Genomic DNA, 18,737 nt, shown 5'->3' with positions numbered 1-18,737 from the left:
AATATATAAGAAAATGTTCAAACTCTAAAAGAAAATCAATGCAATTTATTTTATTTTTAACCCTTACACGCACATAGTGTTATTAAAAAACAAACAAAGTTGTATGATGGTTATAATTGACTATTAGGGTCAACTTAAACATAAAATTATAAAAAAATTTTAATTTTGTTATTTTTTCTGTGTTTTTTAACACGGGACAAATGTGTCCCAGTATGCGTCAAAGGTTGCGCAAATGACCGTTTTGAATAAAACTAATATTATCAATGTAAGGTGAAATTTATTAGATAAAGTGAATCAAATAATGCATATATCAAAGGAACTGAACATTTTTTATTGAAAACAAAGAATATTTTAATGATAATCTTGGAAACAATTTCTTTCCGATGTGAAACATAAGTGTACGTTGCATGTTGAACAAGTATTGTTAGTGCGATTTTCAACACGAGATTTGGCACATTGTACACACCTCTTCCTTATATTTGTTTTTACCATAATATGAGATGGCGTTCCCCTTGTTTGTAAGTAACCAATTCTTTTATTTGTCATAACTGTAGATGGTAGTGTTCTCTGACGAGACGAGAAATCAGCAATGAGGCAACGACTTATAACTTGTCGAAATTCTAGGCACGAAAGCAATGTTCCTTCAACTAGTTCGTCATCATGCAATTTGCTGTATATTATATAGGCGTTGTTCATTGCAATGTCGAGCAAATCAAAGAATAGTCTGAGATAATATTTGATTTTCGCTTTTCTATCAACTTCATAGCAAACTTTCCTTTGGTCCATCAAATCAACGCCTCCCATGTTCTTATTATATTTTACTACAACGTCGGGACATGTGACATTTATTTTCTCACCACTTCCGTGCATTCTTCTTTTCACCGTAGTAGTGGTAATTGGGGACAGGAAATTTGTCAACATAAAAACGGCTTTATTGTCCATCCATTTTATGAAGGAAATCCCTTGTGAGCTAGTCGCATATATTTGCCCTCTTTTCATCATTTTATCGGCAGGCAAATTTTTCGGAATATTCTTTCTATTTGAACGAACTGTTCCACAAGATCTTATGTTCATGTTTGCCAGTTTATGTTGCAGATTTGGAGAATTAAAAAAGTTGTCAAAATATATTTCACAACCCAAATTTTGAAGGTCGTTGCAAAGTTGTAAGACCACTGATTCTCCTAATCCAATTTCAGCAACACCTTGTTTTTTTCCAGTATACAGGTCAAACTGAAATAGATAGCCAGTCCTTGAATCACATCTGCACCACATTTTAAATCCCCATTTTACTGGTTTATTTTTGACATATTGTTTCATAATATTGTGACCTTTGAACTTAATCATATGCTCATCTATTGCTTGAGTTTTTGTGTTTGTCATAGCGTTTTGAAAACTGTCGTTGAAATGATCTAACACTGGGCGTATCTTATATGCTCTATCATATGAAGATTGACTTCTAGATGGTTCATTTGTATTGTCACTGAAATGTAGGTTCCTTCGTATTTCTTCGAAACGGTTGAGTGGCATTACGTTTGCAATGAAAGGAACTCCCATATCAGGATCTGATGACCAATAGCTGCGGAATGTAGGCAAGATGTGATATCCCATCACGTAGTTCATCCCCAGAAAGGCCTTCGCCTCTGCACTAGTGAGAGCGAAAGGTCTTCCATTTTGCAATGCGTATCGTTCCGATTCAGGTATAATAATTTCATCAAGTAATCGATCAAACTTTGCCACTGCATCGAAAATCTTCAAGGGAGTAAAATCAGTTGAAATCATAATTTCGCCATGTTTATATCCTTCTTGTTCATGGAAATGGTACGGGTCATATGAGTTTTTCCTCCAGTTGAACGACGGTGTCAAACCCGTCCTCGCTTCTACTCTTTGTTGCTGCCCTTGACTTTCTTCTACGTCCTGTACATTTTCGTCAACTGTATGTGAAGAGCTCGGTTCAATTTCAACAATTGAGAGACCTGCATCTATGTCTTGGGCCAAAAACTGCTGATCTTCTTCATCTAAGACCAATGCATCCTCGTCATCACTGTTATCAGCCACTAAAACTTCAAAAATCTCATTTTCGCGTAAGGAAAATTCATTATTCCTTCTTGAAGACATATTCTGAAACAAATGCATCAATATTTGTATTGCATTATAAGACAAATGTTCCCCCAAACTCATAAAAACTCCTATTTAGCGTAATAATGAAATGTACTAGAAAATACTCCTTTGGTGCATACTGGGACAACAGTGTCCCACTTCAATTATTCACAAAAATTCGTACCCTTTGTCATTGAAAAATAAGAAAAACAGATAAAATTAATAAAATACTTACCAAAGAATAATATGATCAATCACTCACTCGCAAAAAATCAAAAAATATTATAAAAACGAAAAAATAAATCAGACGTTCAGCAGACTAAAAACTTGCAAGTTCACCGCAATTTTTTTTTGTTTTTATTTGTTTTTTTTTTTATATTTGACAAAAATAATATGGTAAAGCCTTCTTTTAAGTTTACAAAAACAAACTCATAGCTTGATTTTACCGAATAACTTTTGCATAAAACTGTAAAAACTGTCGGGGACACATGTGTCCCATATGCGTGAAAGGGTTAAGAAAAGCTTACGTCTCATTTTTTATTTTAATATAATTCTTTATTTTTATTTCTCATTTCAGGTCAGTGATATTTTCCAGTTCATTGTTGCCAACAACAACGTCGAACTACCACCCGAAGATGCCGAAGTTGTTGCTAGTTCAAAATCCCGCAGCAACTCTTCATCCCAATTGTGCATTCATCAAACGATTATTTTTATAATATCGTTTGCATTTACGATGTTACTTTTACGAACGAATCATTTTCGTGTGGGATAATTTAATTTTTAAATTGATCTTATGTTACATTTATTTTAATTACTTTTTCAAACTAAAAATATTTTTAATTTTCCTTCGAACCAAAAACAAAGAACTAATGTAACAAAATATATTATTAACAAAAATAAACAAAAAACGTAAATATTTTTCTTCAGATGCATAATCATTAAAATAAATGAGAAAGAAAAACAAAAACAATTATGATATAGATTGTATTGAAAATATACTTAGGTAGTTTATGTTAGATCTATGTACGTAGATTTAAGAAAACGGCATAACCATAATTAAAATAGAACAACAAAAATCATAAATGCAAAGAAATTCAAGGATTTTATTACTTATTTTTCTTCTTTTTATTTAACAAATTAAAAGGAAATAAGTAATTTTAGCCTTAACAAATTATATTATGAAAAACCTTAAGAAAAATTCAATGACATATAAAATACATTTTCTATTTAAATGAAAAATAAAAATCTCAAAACCAAAAACAACGTATTTTGTAGTTTTTAAATCTTGAATAATTTTTCTGTTGCAATTGCTAATTTAAAAAATACAAACAAAAAACAAAAGAAATAAAATATGAATTTGCTTTAATCTTACACAAAAAAATGAAAACCATAAACTTACACGAAAAACTATCTTAAAAGTTTGATTTCAAGAAACCAATTGAATTACTATATTGTACATACATCGACCACTACGTAATTTATATAAATATTAAATTTAACACTTAACATTTTATTATTTTGTTTTTCTGTAAATAAACGCATTTTAAATTTAAATTCTAAGATTTTAATTATGTTTCACAAAAATAAAACGCAATATACCACCAACATTAAAAGTCGTTCGTTATAAGCTAAATTATATAAATATATAAAATTCAAATATCAAAATGATTGAATTAATATATTATGATTATAACATAACATAACATGACATATAAAGAGGGCCTGAAGTAAAACATTGGTATTTAATTGAATTTTTCATAAATTAAAAAATTATTAAAATAACAAGTCACAGTCAATTTAAATACTTCTTGGAAAATGCAGAAATTAAAATTCCCCCTCCGAATTCGTTACAACAAAAAAAGAAAACCTGTAAATTATTTAACTAAAGAAAAACACAACTGAAAACATTTAAAAAAAACATAAAGTTATCTATACATGAAAAAACACTTTACTGCATTTTTGTTCACAACTTAAAAATTTTGTTTTTTTATTAATTTTGTAAATAAATAAAATTAGTAAAGTTATAAGAAACAAAAAAAAATTAAAATTAATATTTAGTACACACACGCAAAACGATTTTTGTGTTATATATTTAATAAAACAAAACATTAAAAAAAATTAAGTAAGATGATATTATATTATTATGTAAAGCAGTTTTAGTAAATATATATATTATATATATAAAAATAAAATATTAATACACCTTAAGCGTTACTCAGTGAAACTTAAGAGCAAATATTAGATAATTACAAAAACAAAACATAAAATTAAATAAGAAAATTAAAATTATTCTCATTTTTAATTTCCAAAGAATGAAATCCCACGTTTAAAATAAAAATGATTGGTTATTTTTTCAAAAATAAAAATAAAACAAAAAACATAAACATTGGAAATTAATTTATTTTGGTTATAAATCGATGAAAAACAAAAATAACATTAAAAGAAGAAAAAGAAAAAAAATCAAAGATAAAAAAAATACTTTTTATATGGATGTACCTTAATTAGTTTATACAATATTATTATAACCTATATATATAAAAAATAAAAAAAAATAATCTTAATTAAATATAAAAGAAAAATATGCAAAATTCGTATACCTTTTATGTAAAAAGTAAACATTATATCATTAAGAGAATAAAATGAACTTACCTAGATGTAAAATTAATTGTGTTCTTCTTTTATTTATGACGTTGATTTAAGAATGGCTTGAATGGTAAAGTATCGTAAGTCCGCAAATGAAGGGATTTTCTTTATAAATTAATTATTAAGTTATTTCAGAGGAACGTTTGGATCTGTCTTAGTCATATTTTTGAATGCAATTAAAGCCTTATCTCTAATTTTTTATCCACAAAACCTTAAAACAAGTTGTTGAGATAGTTTCTAAGGAAAGGGCTGATATGGAAGTCAAAGAAGCTTAGCGTAGCATTCTTGCAATAAGTTAAAAAGGTCCATAATTTGTGTTGTGATGGGGAAGTCGAAAAAAAGTCACCTATATGACGTTCCTTAGATAAGTATAAATAGGAATCTTTTTCTAAAAGAAATGGTAAGATACTTTCTAAGAGCTAGTTTAGAAAGAAAATATCACCGACTATGCGACGTTTTTGAAGGGTTTGTAGATTAATGTGTTTTAAGCGATCTTCATAAGGTGGTCAGAATTTATTAACACCCTAAGGAAGACCGCGGAGTGCAAATCAAAACAACTGCGTTGCACAAATTAAATTCTTTGAGAGTGAGAGTATTGATGGGGAGACCAGACATGACTAGCTTATTCAAGTAGAGGTCTAACAAAGGTCGTGTATAGAGATTTAGTGACATAGGGGTTCTAGAATTCTGAAGACCACCGTTTGATGAAGCCAGGATATGAGTTGTCGCAGCAAGCCTGAAATGAGTCAAGATCACTTTTTAGTAAGGCAGAATCAGGTGGAATTGAAATAATCTTTGTTAATTACGTGTCATCAGCGTAAATAAAGAGACAGTTGAATTATCAATGACGTTAATAACATCGTTGATAATTAAGACAAATAATAAAAGACCAAAGGTAGCTCCCTTGAGGGACTTCTGAGATTGTATAAGAGCAATCGGAGATTGATAACCTAAAAACAACTCTATAAGTGCGATCTGAGCAATGAAATAAAAAAGAGGCTGAGATGCAACCCACACTGATAACTTCTCATCCTGTCTGTCGATTTGTCTTGCTTAAAAAATTGTAGGTTTATTTGTTGGGTTAAAAAATTTGTCAGTTGAATTATTCTTAAATATTTTTAAATTACCAACAATAGTTTTTGTATAAAGAAATAGTTTAGTTTAAAAATCTAGTTTTGTTAAATAGATTTGAAGTGGAAAACAAATGTTTACCAATTTTAGTAGCATTTTTGAAATTTTTACAAAGTGGATGAATGAAATTAGTTAGAGTGATATTAACAACCGAATAACAATTTGTACTAAATTTGCGTACTATTTTTTGTAGATTTTATTTTTTATGAAAAAAAGGACTGTTAGATTAAAAAAACTATTGAATATCGAAAACAATATTTTCTGTGAAATAAGAAAGTTTGAAGACAATATTTAACCTTGTCTTTACTGTTCAAAGGCGCATCATTCATACTTGTTTTATTTATCGCAGCCCAAGTTTGGATAGTAATTCGACTTCAAACGAACCCGATGCGCTGTCCGATCCAGAGAATTGTATCCCATTTTCCGCGCAGTGAGATCGTTGTTACGGGCGATTTGAATGTACACAATTCTTCGTGGTTGCAGGTCAATCCGACAACACTCTAGACTTGTTTCTTACTTCTGATCCTAGTAAATATACTGTCAGTGTATTGTCGCCTCTAAGTACATCAGACCATTGTGTCATATTTGCAAATTTCTCATGCCAAAAAACGCCAGTTAAAGTTAAAACCTCAAAGCGAACCGTTTGGCAATAAGAGAAAGCCAACTGGGACGGTCTCAATGAATTCTTCAGTAACCTTAGCTGGTCACTATGCTTTCTCGATAGTGACGTGGATTTCAGTGCAGATATGATTACAAACTTAATTCTTTGCGAAATGAGAAATTTTATCCCCAATAGGGGATAGAAAACTCATGGTTTGATTCGAGCTGTAAAGAGGTTATTGGGACCAAAAATGTAAGTTTCCGGAATCACAAAGCCAACCCAACTGAGGAAAACCGGAATAAGTTCAAACAACCTATAAAGACCTGTACCAAACATATACGACGCATTGAATTTTTGAATGACCAAAAATCACGGCAAAAAATACTACAATGTCGCAATGGTAGTAAAAATGTCTGGTCATTTGTAAAAAATGTGCGTCGGTTCCGACGCTTGTTTCCAATGACACTCCCAATGTAAGCTCGATTGATAAAGCCAATTTGCTTGCAGCACAGTTTGCTGTTAACTCGATACTGCCAATGAGTGACATGACTCCGCCTGTACTTGAAAGCGTTAACGATTCTATGGGACGAATCTTCTTTCACACTCGTTCAGTTACTAGAGTACTTAAAAATCTTAACATTTACAAATCCGCTGGCACGGATAGTATCCCCGCTATTGTTCTGAAGAGGTGTTCATCAACGCTGGCAAAACCACTACGTAAGCTTTTCCATCTGTCCTATTCTACCTGCAACTAAAAAAGGCCAATCCTCCTTACCATTCAACTATCTTCCAATTTCACTTACATATACTTCTTTCCAAGGTCATGGAAACGCTGATCAATTTTCTGCTTAAGAAATGTCTTGAAAAACGAAAGCTTCTAAATGACCGGCAGTATGGCTTTCGCTGCAAAAGGTCCACTGGTGATCTCATGGTTTATCTCATCGAACAGTGGAACAAATCGGGATCATGACGAAATCTAGAATGCCAAAAATCTCAAATGCCGAAAATCTCGAAAGTAAAAAAAAAATATCTAGAACGCAAAAATCTCGAATCCACAAAAATCCAGAATTAACAAAAATCTCGAAAGACTCTATCTAGAAAAAAATCTCGAAAAAAAATATAAATTCGAGATTTTTTTTTTTTTGTATTTTTAAAAGTTAAAAGTCAATAAAACACAAATACATCGGTTTACCCAATATTTTATTTTCTGAGCAAGAAACAAAATTTTTGCAAACAATAAGAAAGGTGCATGGGTAGCAATGTGCAATTGTATGATTGATAACAAACTTTACTTGTCAACTTTAAGTTTGTTAAGGAGAAGTAAGTTATCCAGAATGTATGTTTGAATTTTTGAGGCAATGTTTAAAATTCGCGCGAATTTTAAACATTGCCTCAAAAATTCAAACATGCATTCTGGATTTTTGCATTCGAGATTTTTTTTTTCGGGATTTTCGCATTTCGAGATTTTATTTTCTAGATTTTTGTTTTCGAGATTTTTTCCATTCTAGATTTTTGTTTTCGAGATTTTCATATTCGAGATTTTTACTTTCTAGATAATTAATTTCTAGATATCGTGGTAGACCCGAACAAATCTCTTCATCGTTTTGGAGAAAGTATGATTATTGCACTTGATATTTCAAAAGCATTTGATAGAGTTTGGCATCAAGCTCTCTTATCGAAAATGTGTGCTTCTGGTATTGAGGAATCCCTTCTTCGTTGGGTTAGAAACTTACTTTCGGACCGTTCAATTCAAGTAGGGTTGGACGGGTTTAAATCTGATATTCACAAAATAAACGTTGGTGTTCCCGGGCTCCGTTTTGTCTCAGATGCTCTTCCTCATTTTTATAAATGATCTTTTGTCTGAAACTTCTAACCCACTAAATTGGTTCCCGGATGACAGTACCCTCAGATTTTTATATTTGTTTTAAGATTCTCATCCTTGTTCTTCGGATGTGGACTACGAACGGCATCGTATGATAAGCTCATTAAATTAAGATCTTGACAGCATTGTTCAATGGGGAATCAAAAACCGTGTAGAATTTAATGCTTCGAAAACTCAATGCTGTCTACTGTCGCAAAAGCGTAACCCTCCCCCATGCCACTATCCATGATTGCTACTTCCATCGAGGAGACTGAACAGCTATCAGTTCTAGGTATGTGCATTACAAACCACTTGTTGTGGAGTGATCACATATTTGACATCGCCAAAAATGCTGCTAAGTGTTTAAGTTTTCTCCGACGATGCAAGAAGTTTTTTACCCCTTCTGATCTGGCTATAATTTATAAAACCTATTTTCGTCCAAAACTTGAGTACAATTCCCATATTTGGGCAGGTGCTCCTATAACCCACTTGAGTCTCTTGGGCAGAATTCAAAAGAGAGCTCTAAAAATGATAGGTGACTGTCGTCTAACTGAAACTTTTGCATCTCTCGAGCACCGTCTTAAGGTTTCATGTCTCTCATTATTCTATTAGATTAATGATAAGCAATGCTCTAATGAAATAGCCAGTTGCATTCCTCCCCTCAAACAATTCAACCGTAATACTCGTTCTTTTAGGAATGCCCATCAGTTTACCCTTGAGCCCAATTTCGGTCGTACTGTACAGTACAGAGATTCTTTTTTAGTCGCACTACTCGAATGTTGAATGCTTTACCAGACTCAGTATTTCCCACTCATTACAATGAGCAGGCATTCAAAACCAATGTACATCGGTATCTTCTTTCAAATACCAACCTCTCTTCCTAATTACTCGCACTTTGTATAATCATTATAAGGGTATTCATATCCCCTTGAGTGCGCGTACAATATAAAAAAAAAGTTTTATTTTTTGTAAGAAAACTGTCAATTCGATTTTTCTCAAAATTTGTCCGATTGTTTAAAACAATATTTTTTATAAGTTTAAATTAGTGCGAAGTTATAATTTCAAATTTTTGAAAGGATGTATGTGTCGAAAATAAACTTTTTTTTTAAGTTTTAAGTTTTTATTTTTAGTAAAAAAACTGTCAATTCGATTTTCCTCAAAATTGTTCAGATTGTTGAAATTTTATTTCTTATAAGAAAAAATTCTTTGCAAGCCAAAGTCTCAAATTTTCGAAAAGATATTTGAGTCGAATATCAATTTTTACCCACTTTTGTTAATTTTTTTTTAAGATTTTATTTTTTGTACAAATTTTCTCAAAATTTTACTGAATGTTGACAACAATATTTTTTAAATGATAAAAGACAATATCTCAAATTTTGAAAAGATATTTGAGTCCCAATTCAATTTTTACCAACTTTGAGTAATGTTTTTTTTAGGTTTTTATTTAAAATAAAAATTGTGAATTCCCTCAAAGTTTTACCATTTTTTAAAAACGTTATTTTTCGTTGCACACAATTGTTTTTGAGATTGACATTAAATCATTTTTTGTTCGTAAAATTTTTGAGGTGACAAATTTTTTTTCAGATTTTTTGACTTATAAAAAAAGCTGTTAGTTGGATTTTTTCCCAAAAATATATTACTTTGGTCAAGTCTCTATCGTTTTTGATCGTGAGATATTTAGGGTTAACCAAAATTTTCACCTTTTTTTAAACTGCTTTGGTAAAAAAAACACCCACTCAATTTTCTTAAGAGCCCCTTCTGCATCTTTCTGCCTTTTTATCTGTATAACAAAATTTATATGAAATCGATATCTCTGGTTCTTGAGCTATGGACGACGGAAAAAACGTAGCGAACGTACAGACGTACGAATGAACATACACACGCACGCACAGACATCTTTCTAAAAATCTTTTTTTTTTACTCTAGGGACCTTGAAACGTCGAGAAATGTAAAAATTTTCAATAAATTCCTTTGGGAAGTTAAAAAGAATGGGAAATCAAGGGCTTTAAGTGTAAGATTTGACAAATTATTGTAGAAATGAAATTCTTTAACAAGGTCTGTAGGTCTTCCTCTTATTCGTATAGAGTCTTGCACGCAACTTAAGTAAGATTGGTTCTGGTGGACGTGCCTTTTTAGAAGACGTGTTGTTTTAGGTCTCGACAATGCTTTCGAATTTTTTATAAACAGGAATAATAAAAGCTTTGGAAAGAAAGCTTGAGAAACATTACCACGTAATAGGTTTACAAATGGAGAAAGCACACTTTTTTTAATAGTATTGCAAGAAACCATCGCTCGGGACTAGATTTAATATATTTTCAACATTATCATCAATTATTTCAATTTGGGTAAGAGAGGTGCATAAAGTCCATTTTAATAAATCTATAGTTATGTTCTTCAAGATGATTGCTGTACGATTGGCTGAAGAATGGGGTAAAGTGGTTAGTAATAGTTTTAGGATGGGTAGATATTATATCGTGACATTTTAGTGGTGAAGAGAAGCCATCGGATTTATGTTTAATGTTTATAAATTGCTAGAAGCATCTGGGATCCGTAATCAGGCTATCTTGAATTTTTCAATGTATTCTAGGCATAGGAATTCAAAAAGAGATGAAAATTTTGCATTAAGCTTGCTGATAACTTGAGAAGTTGACACGGATATGGCCTTTAAACATGTTTTCCAGACTTAATTTCTGACATTTCGAAGGGTTCTTAGATATTTATTACATCTTAGAGGGGAAATTTTACGTGGGACATATGCTAAAGATTGAGCAAGACATTGGAAAATAGACCTATTGAAAAATTCCAGGGCAATATTGTGCTATCGAAGAACTAATTGAAATCAGTTTTGTTGATTAGGTCAAGGGTAGATAGTTAATGTATCCTCCATGGAAACGGATGTATAAGTTGCAAAAACAAGTGGGATCTATTGGCAGGACTTCTTTTTGGATCGATACGATCATGCTTGTTTTAGTTTTGCCTTCGATGCAAGTTGATTTAGGTTTTTCCTATAAATATTTGAGGTAAAATCGAACATTAGCAAAGAATTATTATCTCAGAAACGTGACATCATATAATGGCCTTCTAAATCATTTGAGTTGGGTGCTAGAATTGATTTCCAGAGCCTCAGAATTTTAAACATAAATAAAGAATAAAAGGGCGGAGAACGATAACTCAGGCGACAAATTTTAATGACGCAATTGTATAGATGTTCAAATGGTAGACATGTGCATTCAAGAGGACACAAGCGTCCATAGGTTTTTTCTTAAAACCAACCTCTGTCTATCAACTCCTACTCTCACCTCCACGTGGTGAACATCGGGTGCCTAGTACCTCAACTGGAGATTGGGTTCCAACCCCAGTGGAAAGTTGTTGGGGGCAGCAAACGAGAGAGGTGGGGAGAGGTGTTTCCACTAAGGCACCTCTCCTTATCCAGACGGCAGCGGAGGAATTCCCGAGATGGAATCAACGGTGGCGTCTACAGTTCCAGTAAGGTTGAACTACTTAGTGAACACCTTATAGGGCTTCTTCGACTTATTCGGAGCCCAGGCCTGTAAGGAGCGGTTTTATCCGGCTCCCCATCCTTGGAGTTATACTTAGGATCTGGCCCTCCAGGTTGGAGATTGTGCGTCGGGGTGACTTCCTGGCCACGTAAAAGCTTTCAAAGTTGCGAAGCACCAACAAGCCTCGGATACGGACGGATTTACTGCTGACAACCAACGCAAACGAATAAAGGACAACGAACTTCGGATATGCACGTGGAATGTTAGGTCCCTTAACAGACCACGTGCGGCCGAAGAATTAGCGGAGGCCCTAGAACGATATAAAGCAGATATCACCGCTATCCAGGAAATACGATGGGATGGGCCGGGCAAAAAGAGGATGAAAAACTGCGATATTTACTATGGTGACTGCTACCACGAAAACCAACAGCGCTTATTTGGATGCGGATTCGTCATTGGAGCCAGACTTAGGCAAGAAGTCTTGAGCTATAGGTGCATCAATGAGCGCCTCATGACCATACGCATCAAGGCTAAATTCGGCAACATTAGCCTGATATGCCCGCACGCCCCCACAGAAGAGAAAGACGACAACACCAAAGATATGTTCTTCGAGCTCTTAGACAAAACATATGAGCAGTGCCCTAGCTACGATATTAAAATAGTCCTGGGCGATTTTAATGCCAAGCTAGGAAGGGAAGACATCTTTGGTGGAATAATCGGGAAAAACAGCCTGCACGACGACACTTCCGATAATGGATTCAGGCTCATAGATTTTGCTGCGGGGCGAAACGTCATGGTAGCCAGTACGCGTTTTCCACACCTCAACATCCACAAAGGAACTTGGACTTCTCCAGATCAATCTACCGTCAACCAGATTGACCATATTGCGATCGACGCCAGACACGCTTCCAGCATTATGGATGTACGAACTTTCCGAGGAGCTAACATCGACTCGGACCACTACCTCGTTGTAGCCAGGGTAGCACTTCGGATTTCCAGACCCAAGGCAAAACAGGGAGGTGCTGGGAGAAGATACAACGTCGAACGGCTACAATCGCCAGAGATCGCCAAATCCTTTTCCGACCGAGTGACAAGTAACCTCTCTCGAAGTTCTCTGCCGCCAACACAATGTATCGAAAACCAGTGGCAACATTGCCAAGATGCTATCAGAGAAGCCGCCTCTGATGTGCTGGGTTTCAAACAGCCACCAACAAGGAACCCCTGGTTTGATGAGGAATGTCGGCAGGCAAATGCAGCCAAACAACAGGCACGCAAAGCGGCGCTGCATAAAAGGACGAGAGCTGCTCGTGAGCTCTATGAGCAGAAGAGGCGAGAGGAACGCCGACTTTTCAGAAGGAAAAAGAGAGGGCATGAGAAGCGTGCGGTCGAAGATGTTGAGAGGTATAAACAGGAATGAGGTTCGAAAGTTTTATGAACAGGTGAAACGAAATTCACAAGTACATAAACCTAGAACCGAAGGCTGCAAAGACGAAAGTGGAAACATCATAGTGGAACCGCAGTCAATGCTGAGGATATGGAAGGACCACTTCTGCAGACTGTATAACGGCGACGAAGAACTGAATCCCGCTGTCAGGCAGGATGACCCATTCGATATAGACGACGAAAGCCAACAATCCCGTCCTCCCGACTTAGACGAAGTAAAGATTGCCATATCTAAGTTGAAGTCTAATAAAGCCGCTGGAGCAGATGGCTTGAATGCCGAGCTCTTTAAAGCAGCTGCAGATAAGTTGGTTAGGAGCATGCACCAACTAATCTGTAAGATATGGTCGGAAGAAAACATGCCCGATGAATGGAACCTCAGTATTGTTTGCCCGATCCTGAAAAAAGGAGACCCTCTAAACTGCACCAACTATAGAGGAATAAGTCTACTTAACATCGCCTATAAAATCTTCTCTGCCATAATATGTGAACGTCTAAAGCCCATCGTCAACAACCTGATAGGTCCCTATCAGTGTGGTTTTAGACCAGGAAAGTCCACAGTTGATCAAATATTCACATTACGGCAGATCCTGGAAAAAACTCAAGAGCACCAAATCGACACCCACCATCTTTTCATCGATTTCAAGGCCGCATATGACACCATCTACAGGGACGAGCTGTATAGAGCCATGTCTACTTTTGGCATCCCTGCCAAACTCGTCCGTTTGTGCAGGATGACCATGGAAAATTCACGCTGCTCCATAAAGGTTGGAAACAACTAACAGAACCTTTCGACGTCAAAAAAGGTTTTAGACAAGGTGATTCGCTGTAATGTGATTTTTTTAATATAGTGCTTGAAAGAATAGTGCAGAGCTCACACGTCAACACTAGAGGCACTATCTTTCTAGCATATGCTGATGACATTGACATAATCGGAAGAACTCAGCGTGATGTCAATGGGGCTTTTGTGAGTATTGAGGCAGAGGCGGCAAAAATGGGTTTAACGGTTAATGAGGACAAAACAAAGTACATGCTGTCGTCTAGAAAGGACATACAACACCGACATCTTGGTCAAAACGTCACAATCGACAGACGTACCTTTGAGGTAGTCAAGGACTTCGTCTACCTAGGCTCCGCTGTAAACGCAGAAAACAACAACAGCGCTGAGATCAAACGCAGAATAACTCTTGCTAACCGCTGTTTCTTTGGACTAAGAAAGCAATTGAGTAGTAATGTCCTCTCTCGAGGGACCAAAGTGTTGCTATATAAGACCCTTATCATCCCCGTCCTGCTATACGGTGCAGAAGCATGGACCATGACAAAAGCGGATGAAAGCACCTTGGGTCGCTTCGAGAGAAAAGTTCTTCGTGTGATCTACGGTCCCGTATGCATCGAAGGGGAGTGGAGGAGAAGATGGAACGACGAACTGTACGGGCTGTACAGCGACGTAGACTTAGCAAGAAGAGTAAAAGTCCAACGACTAAGATGGCTGGGTCACGTAGAGCGCATGGAAACCAATGCTCCGGCCCGGAAAGTCTTCGAATCCGTACCCACAGGACAGCGCAGTAGAGGAAGACCGCGGATCAGGTGGCGCGCACAAGTGGAAGGTGACCTCACCCAACTTGGAGCGCGAAACTGGAGACATCTAGATAGGGACCGAGCTAGATGGAGAAGTTTGTTGGGTGAGGCCCTAGTTCACACAGGACTGTAGCGCCACCTTAAGTAAGTAAGTAATTGTATAGAGCAGTTAAAAAAAACATTATTTACTAGGGAAGTGGGGCTCTATCTCCCACCATTTAGGCGGTATAGCTTTGACTTGATTTAAAAACTGGGTAATAGAACAGAATCTTGGCTTTAAAAAAAGTCTTCTTCTTAATTGTAAGTATTACCGTTTTTTTAAACTACTTTTTTTCTTTATTTTTAGTAATAGTTATAGGCGTTAGACGTAGACCTCCTCCTCCTAAAGTAAAAATGCTAGTTGTCATTTCACCTGAGTTATCGTATTTTTACCTCCTAAAATAATAAAATAAACTCAAGAAACTTAAATAACTTTATTGATGAATCTCTTCTTCGTTGAATTAGAAATTACCTTTCTAACCGTTCAATACACGTTGTTTTGACTCCGACTCTCTTCCTTATATTCATAAACGATCTTTTGTCTGTCACTTTTAATCCATTAAACTGTTTCGCCGACGACAGTACCCTCAGCTTTTCATATTCGTTTCTAGATTCACATCCTTGTACTTCAGATGTGGAATTTCAACGGCAGCATATGATAAGCTCATTAAATTCTGATCTTGACAGCATTGTCCAATGGGGAATCAAAAACCGTTTAGAATTTAATGCTTCGAAAACTCAATGCTATCTCCTGTCGTTAAAGCGTAACTCATCCCCGGAAACTAATCAACTTTCAGTACTCGTTATGAATATCACAGATCACCTCTTATGGTGCTTAGGATTTCTCGGAAGATGTAAGAAATTTTTCTGATCTGGCTATAATCTACAAAGCTTTCATCCGTCCAAAGCTTGAATATAATTCGCATATCTGGGCAGGTGCCCCCAAAACAAGTTTAAATCTCTTGGATAGAATTCAAAAAAGGGCTTTTAAAATGATAGGCCGCAATGTTTCATGCCTTTCGTTGTTTTATAGATATTTTTACAAACAATGGTGTGTTGAATTAGGCAGTTGCATTCCACCCCTTAAACAATTCAGCCGTAATACTCGCACTTCTAGGAATGTTCATCAGTTTAGAGAGAATGTGGAATGCTTTGGCCAACTCTGTTTTTCCCTCCCATTTTGATGTTCAAAACTTTAAGACCAATGTGCACCGGTATCTCCTTTAAATTTTTTTTTTTTTTTTTTTTTATAATTAGCAAACACTAAAAGGGTTTTTTATACCTTTAATATGCCAAAGACACAGTGTGAGCATTAGGAAAAGAGGGAAGGGTTGGATAGGAGGTGTCGGTGTACATTGGTTTTAAATTTTTGAACATTGCAATGAAAGGGAAAGATAGAGCGTGGCAAGGCGTTCCACATTCGCGTAGTACGGCTAAAAAAAGAATCTCTGTACTTCATAGTACGTCCGAAGTTGGGCTCAAGGGTAAACTGATGGGCATTCCTAGAAGCGCGGGTATTACGGTTAAATTGTTTAAGGGGAGGAATGCAACTGGCTATTTCACTAGAGCATAGTCCGTTAAAATAACGGTAAAAAAGGGTGAGGCAAGAAACCTTGCGTCGATGTTCGAGTGATGTAAACGAGTTGATGATGTTTATGTCACCAATCATTTTAAAAGCTCTTTTTTGAATACTGTCCAAGAGGCTTAAATAAGTTACTGGAGCACCAGCCCAGAGATGAGAGTTATATTCAAGTTTCCTTCCCTATTTTATTAACGCTCGCACTGTGTTTAAATATAAACATATAAAGGGTACTAATTACCCCTTGAGTGCTTTCGAATTAAAAAAAAGAAAAAAACTTCTTTGCCATTTTCATAAATATTGGAATTTTTGTAAAAATATATTTATTAAGAACATACAAAAGAATGTTCAGAAATTTGATTTTTATTAATAAAACAAAAAAGAATTGATTAATCTTCCATATGGCTGGAATTTTCTGTGTTTCGCACTTATTTAAGGGTTTATATCTACGTTCATATCAGTCTCAAAGTTTTGAATATCAGATTGTGAATATAAGCAGAGCTGTGTTTAGAATTCAAAATTTTTGATGTTAGGCTTCAAAAAAAGAATCTTAACTCAACAATATTCTTGGAAGTTCAAATTTGAAGGCCAACAATATTCCAATATTATTTTAAATTTAACAAAAGCTATTTTGAATGAAACCCATACGAAAGTTGATAAATCAATAGGTTGCGGGACAGGTATATTTTTATCAACAAAGTTTGCTTTCTACATATTCGTCTTATCGCCTTTTAATTCTATAATCACCAGGAAAATAAATAAAATAATTTCAAAATATTATTGTTTTAGAAAATCATCGAATTCCACAATTCTATCTGGCACTAGCAGTCATAAACAGATTGTTCGTTCATTCACATAGCTCTCGAGTGGAAACGACAAGCACGGCTCCAGCATTCGATCGCGCTAATAAAATGTCTAATACAATCCGAATTATTTTATTTGTTTGCTTCTTCACAATAACATTTATTGAATTGTCATCGTCTGAGATAAGACAAACACCAGCAACAACAACAAAAACTACGGATTCAAAATCTCTATGGATTGAAAACAGAATTCCAAAGCCTCCAAGTGGCTGTAAGAACGTCTTCATCTGCAAGAAAAAACTCAAACATAGTTTTGCTAATCAGACTATTAAGCCTTGCATCAAGTATTGTGTAAGAAGTTTCTCCTGCCCTGACGATTTTGTGGGTAAAACAGATCCCATAGATCCCGATTGGTGTGTTCTTCTTGATCAGAATCAATTGGAAGATTTTGAAACAGCAGCACCTCCAGCGAGGAGTGATGGTAAAACCAATATTGTGCAAGTCAATATGATTGACTTTCCATGTCAAGAAGGATACTTGCCCGATTTTAGAGGAAGATGTCGTGAAGTTTGGTAGAGAGATTTTGTAATTTCTTATGATGATATGGTGATGGTATACAAAGTGTAAAATTATTTTCTATTTTTAATAAAATTGTTATTAATAAACTCATACGTTGTTGTTTTATTGTGGCTAGATTGTGATTGTGGGGTGAGGTCAATGTCAAAAAGTTGCGATAACGGTCATTATTTATGAAATGAAAATTCTCAAATGATCATGATTATTTTTTCAATGTGTGTAGCAATGTTTTTGTTCGTTTTTGGTGATTAATTAAGATTATCAAAACAAAAACTAAAACAAATAAAGGTTCCTTAAGAAAATGTTTCGAAAATATGAGATTTTGTATACCATCGATTCTTTTATGCAGAAAGGTGGAACTGCTTCCCAGTATTATATCGTCAATCAATTGAACGGAAAGACTTTTACTGTGCACTTAAAATAAGTGGAAACAACGATTTTGCTGTAATTAGATTCATGGGTAAAGTTTCAAAAGTTTTAAGGTGCTTAGTAAAATTTGAAAGATGACAATCTTTAAGGAACTTTTGTCAAAAGACCTATAATTAAGTTAAGTTTGCGAATGGGAAACAAAAATGTAAGGCTTAACTGTAGGGACAACATTTTCTGTGTTTTTGATGCGAAAAGGAGAAACAGGACCGTTGACTTTGATAACTTGGCCAACGCCTACCCTAAACTGCAACTTTTTTAAGTTTTATCAAAATGTCTTGGATCTCATACCTCATGGGAATTGATAATGTCCCAAATTTTGATAAATGCGTTTGTTGAAAACCCATTGTTTTTAGAAATTAAACTGTTTTTCAGATAAACATTTCTATCTTCTTCTAGCCTTGACCACTACCCCGAGGTAGCATTTTGGGTTTCCAGACCCAAGACCAAACTGGGAGATGCT

General features: G+C 34.9%; 2 protein-coding genes across 2 annotated transcripts in view; both read left to right on the top strand.

The window, feature by feature from the left end:
* Positions 1 to 4,159, top strand: part of LOC129942535 (uncharacterized) — a 39,186-nt gene extending 35,027 nt beyond the window's left edge. Inside the window, exon 4 of the mRNA XM_056051516.1 lies at positions 2,675 to 4,159. Within this exon, the coding sequence (XP_055907491.1) occupies positions 2,675 to 2,869 (195 nt within the window). The 3' untranslated portion in view covers positions 2,870 to 4,159. The remainder of the gene's footprint in view (positions 1 to 2,674) is intronic.
* Positions 4,160 to 17,380: 13,221 nt separating this feature from the next.
* LOC129942120 (uncharacterized) lies at positions 17,381 to 17,848 on the top strand. The gene has a single exon (XM_056050934.1). It carries the CDS (start codon positions 17,381 to 17,383, stop codon positions 17,846 to 17,848), a length of 468 nt encoding a protein of 155 aa, XP_055906909.1.
* The last annotated feature ends 889 nt before the right edge of the window (positions 17,849 to 18,737 follow it).

This window comes from Eupeodes corollae, chromosome 1, assembly GCF_945859685.1.
Source record: "Eupeodes corollae chromosome 1, idEupCoro1.1, whole genome shotgun sequence".
In the NCBI taxonomy this organism is placed as follows: Eukaryota; Metazoa; Arthropoda; class Insecta; order Diptera; family Syrphidae; genus Eupeodes; species Eupeodes corollae.
Note: the sequence above shows the minus strand (reverse complement) of the source record. Positions and strands in the feature narration are given on the sequence as shown.

What these genes read in the sequence shown, in the direction of transcription:
- LOC129942120 (XM_056050934.1), top strand. Translation starts at nt 17,381, where the DNA reads ATGTCTAATACAATCCGAATTATTTTATTTGTTTGCTTCTTCACAATA.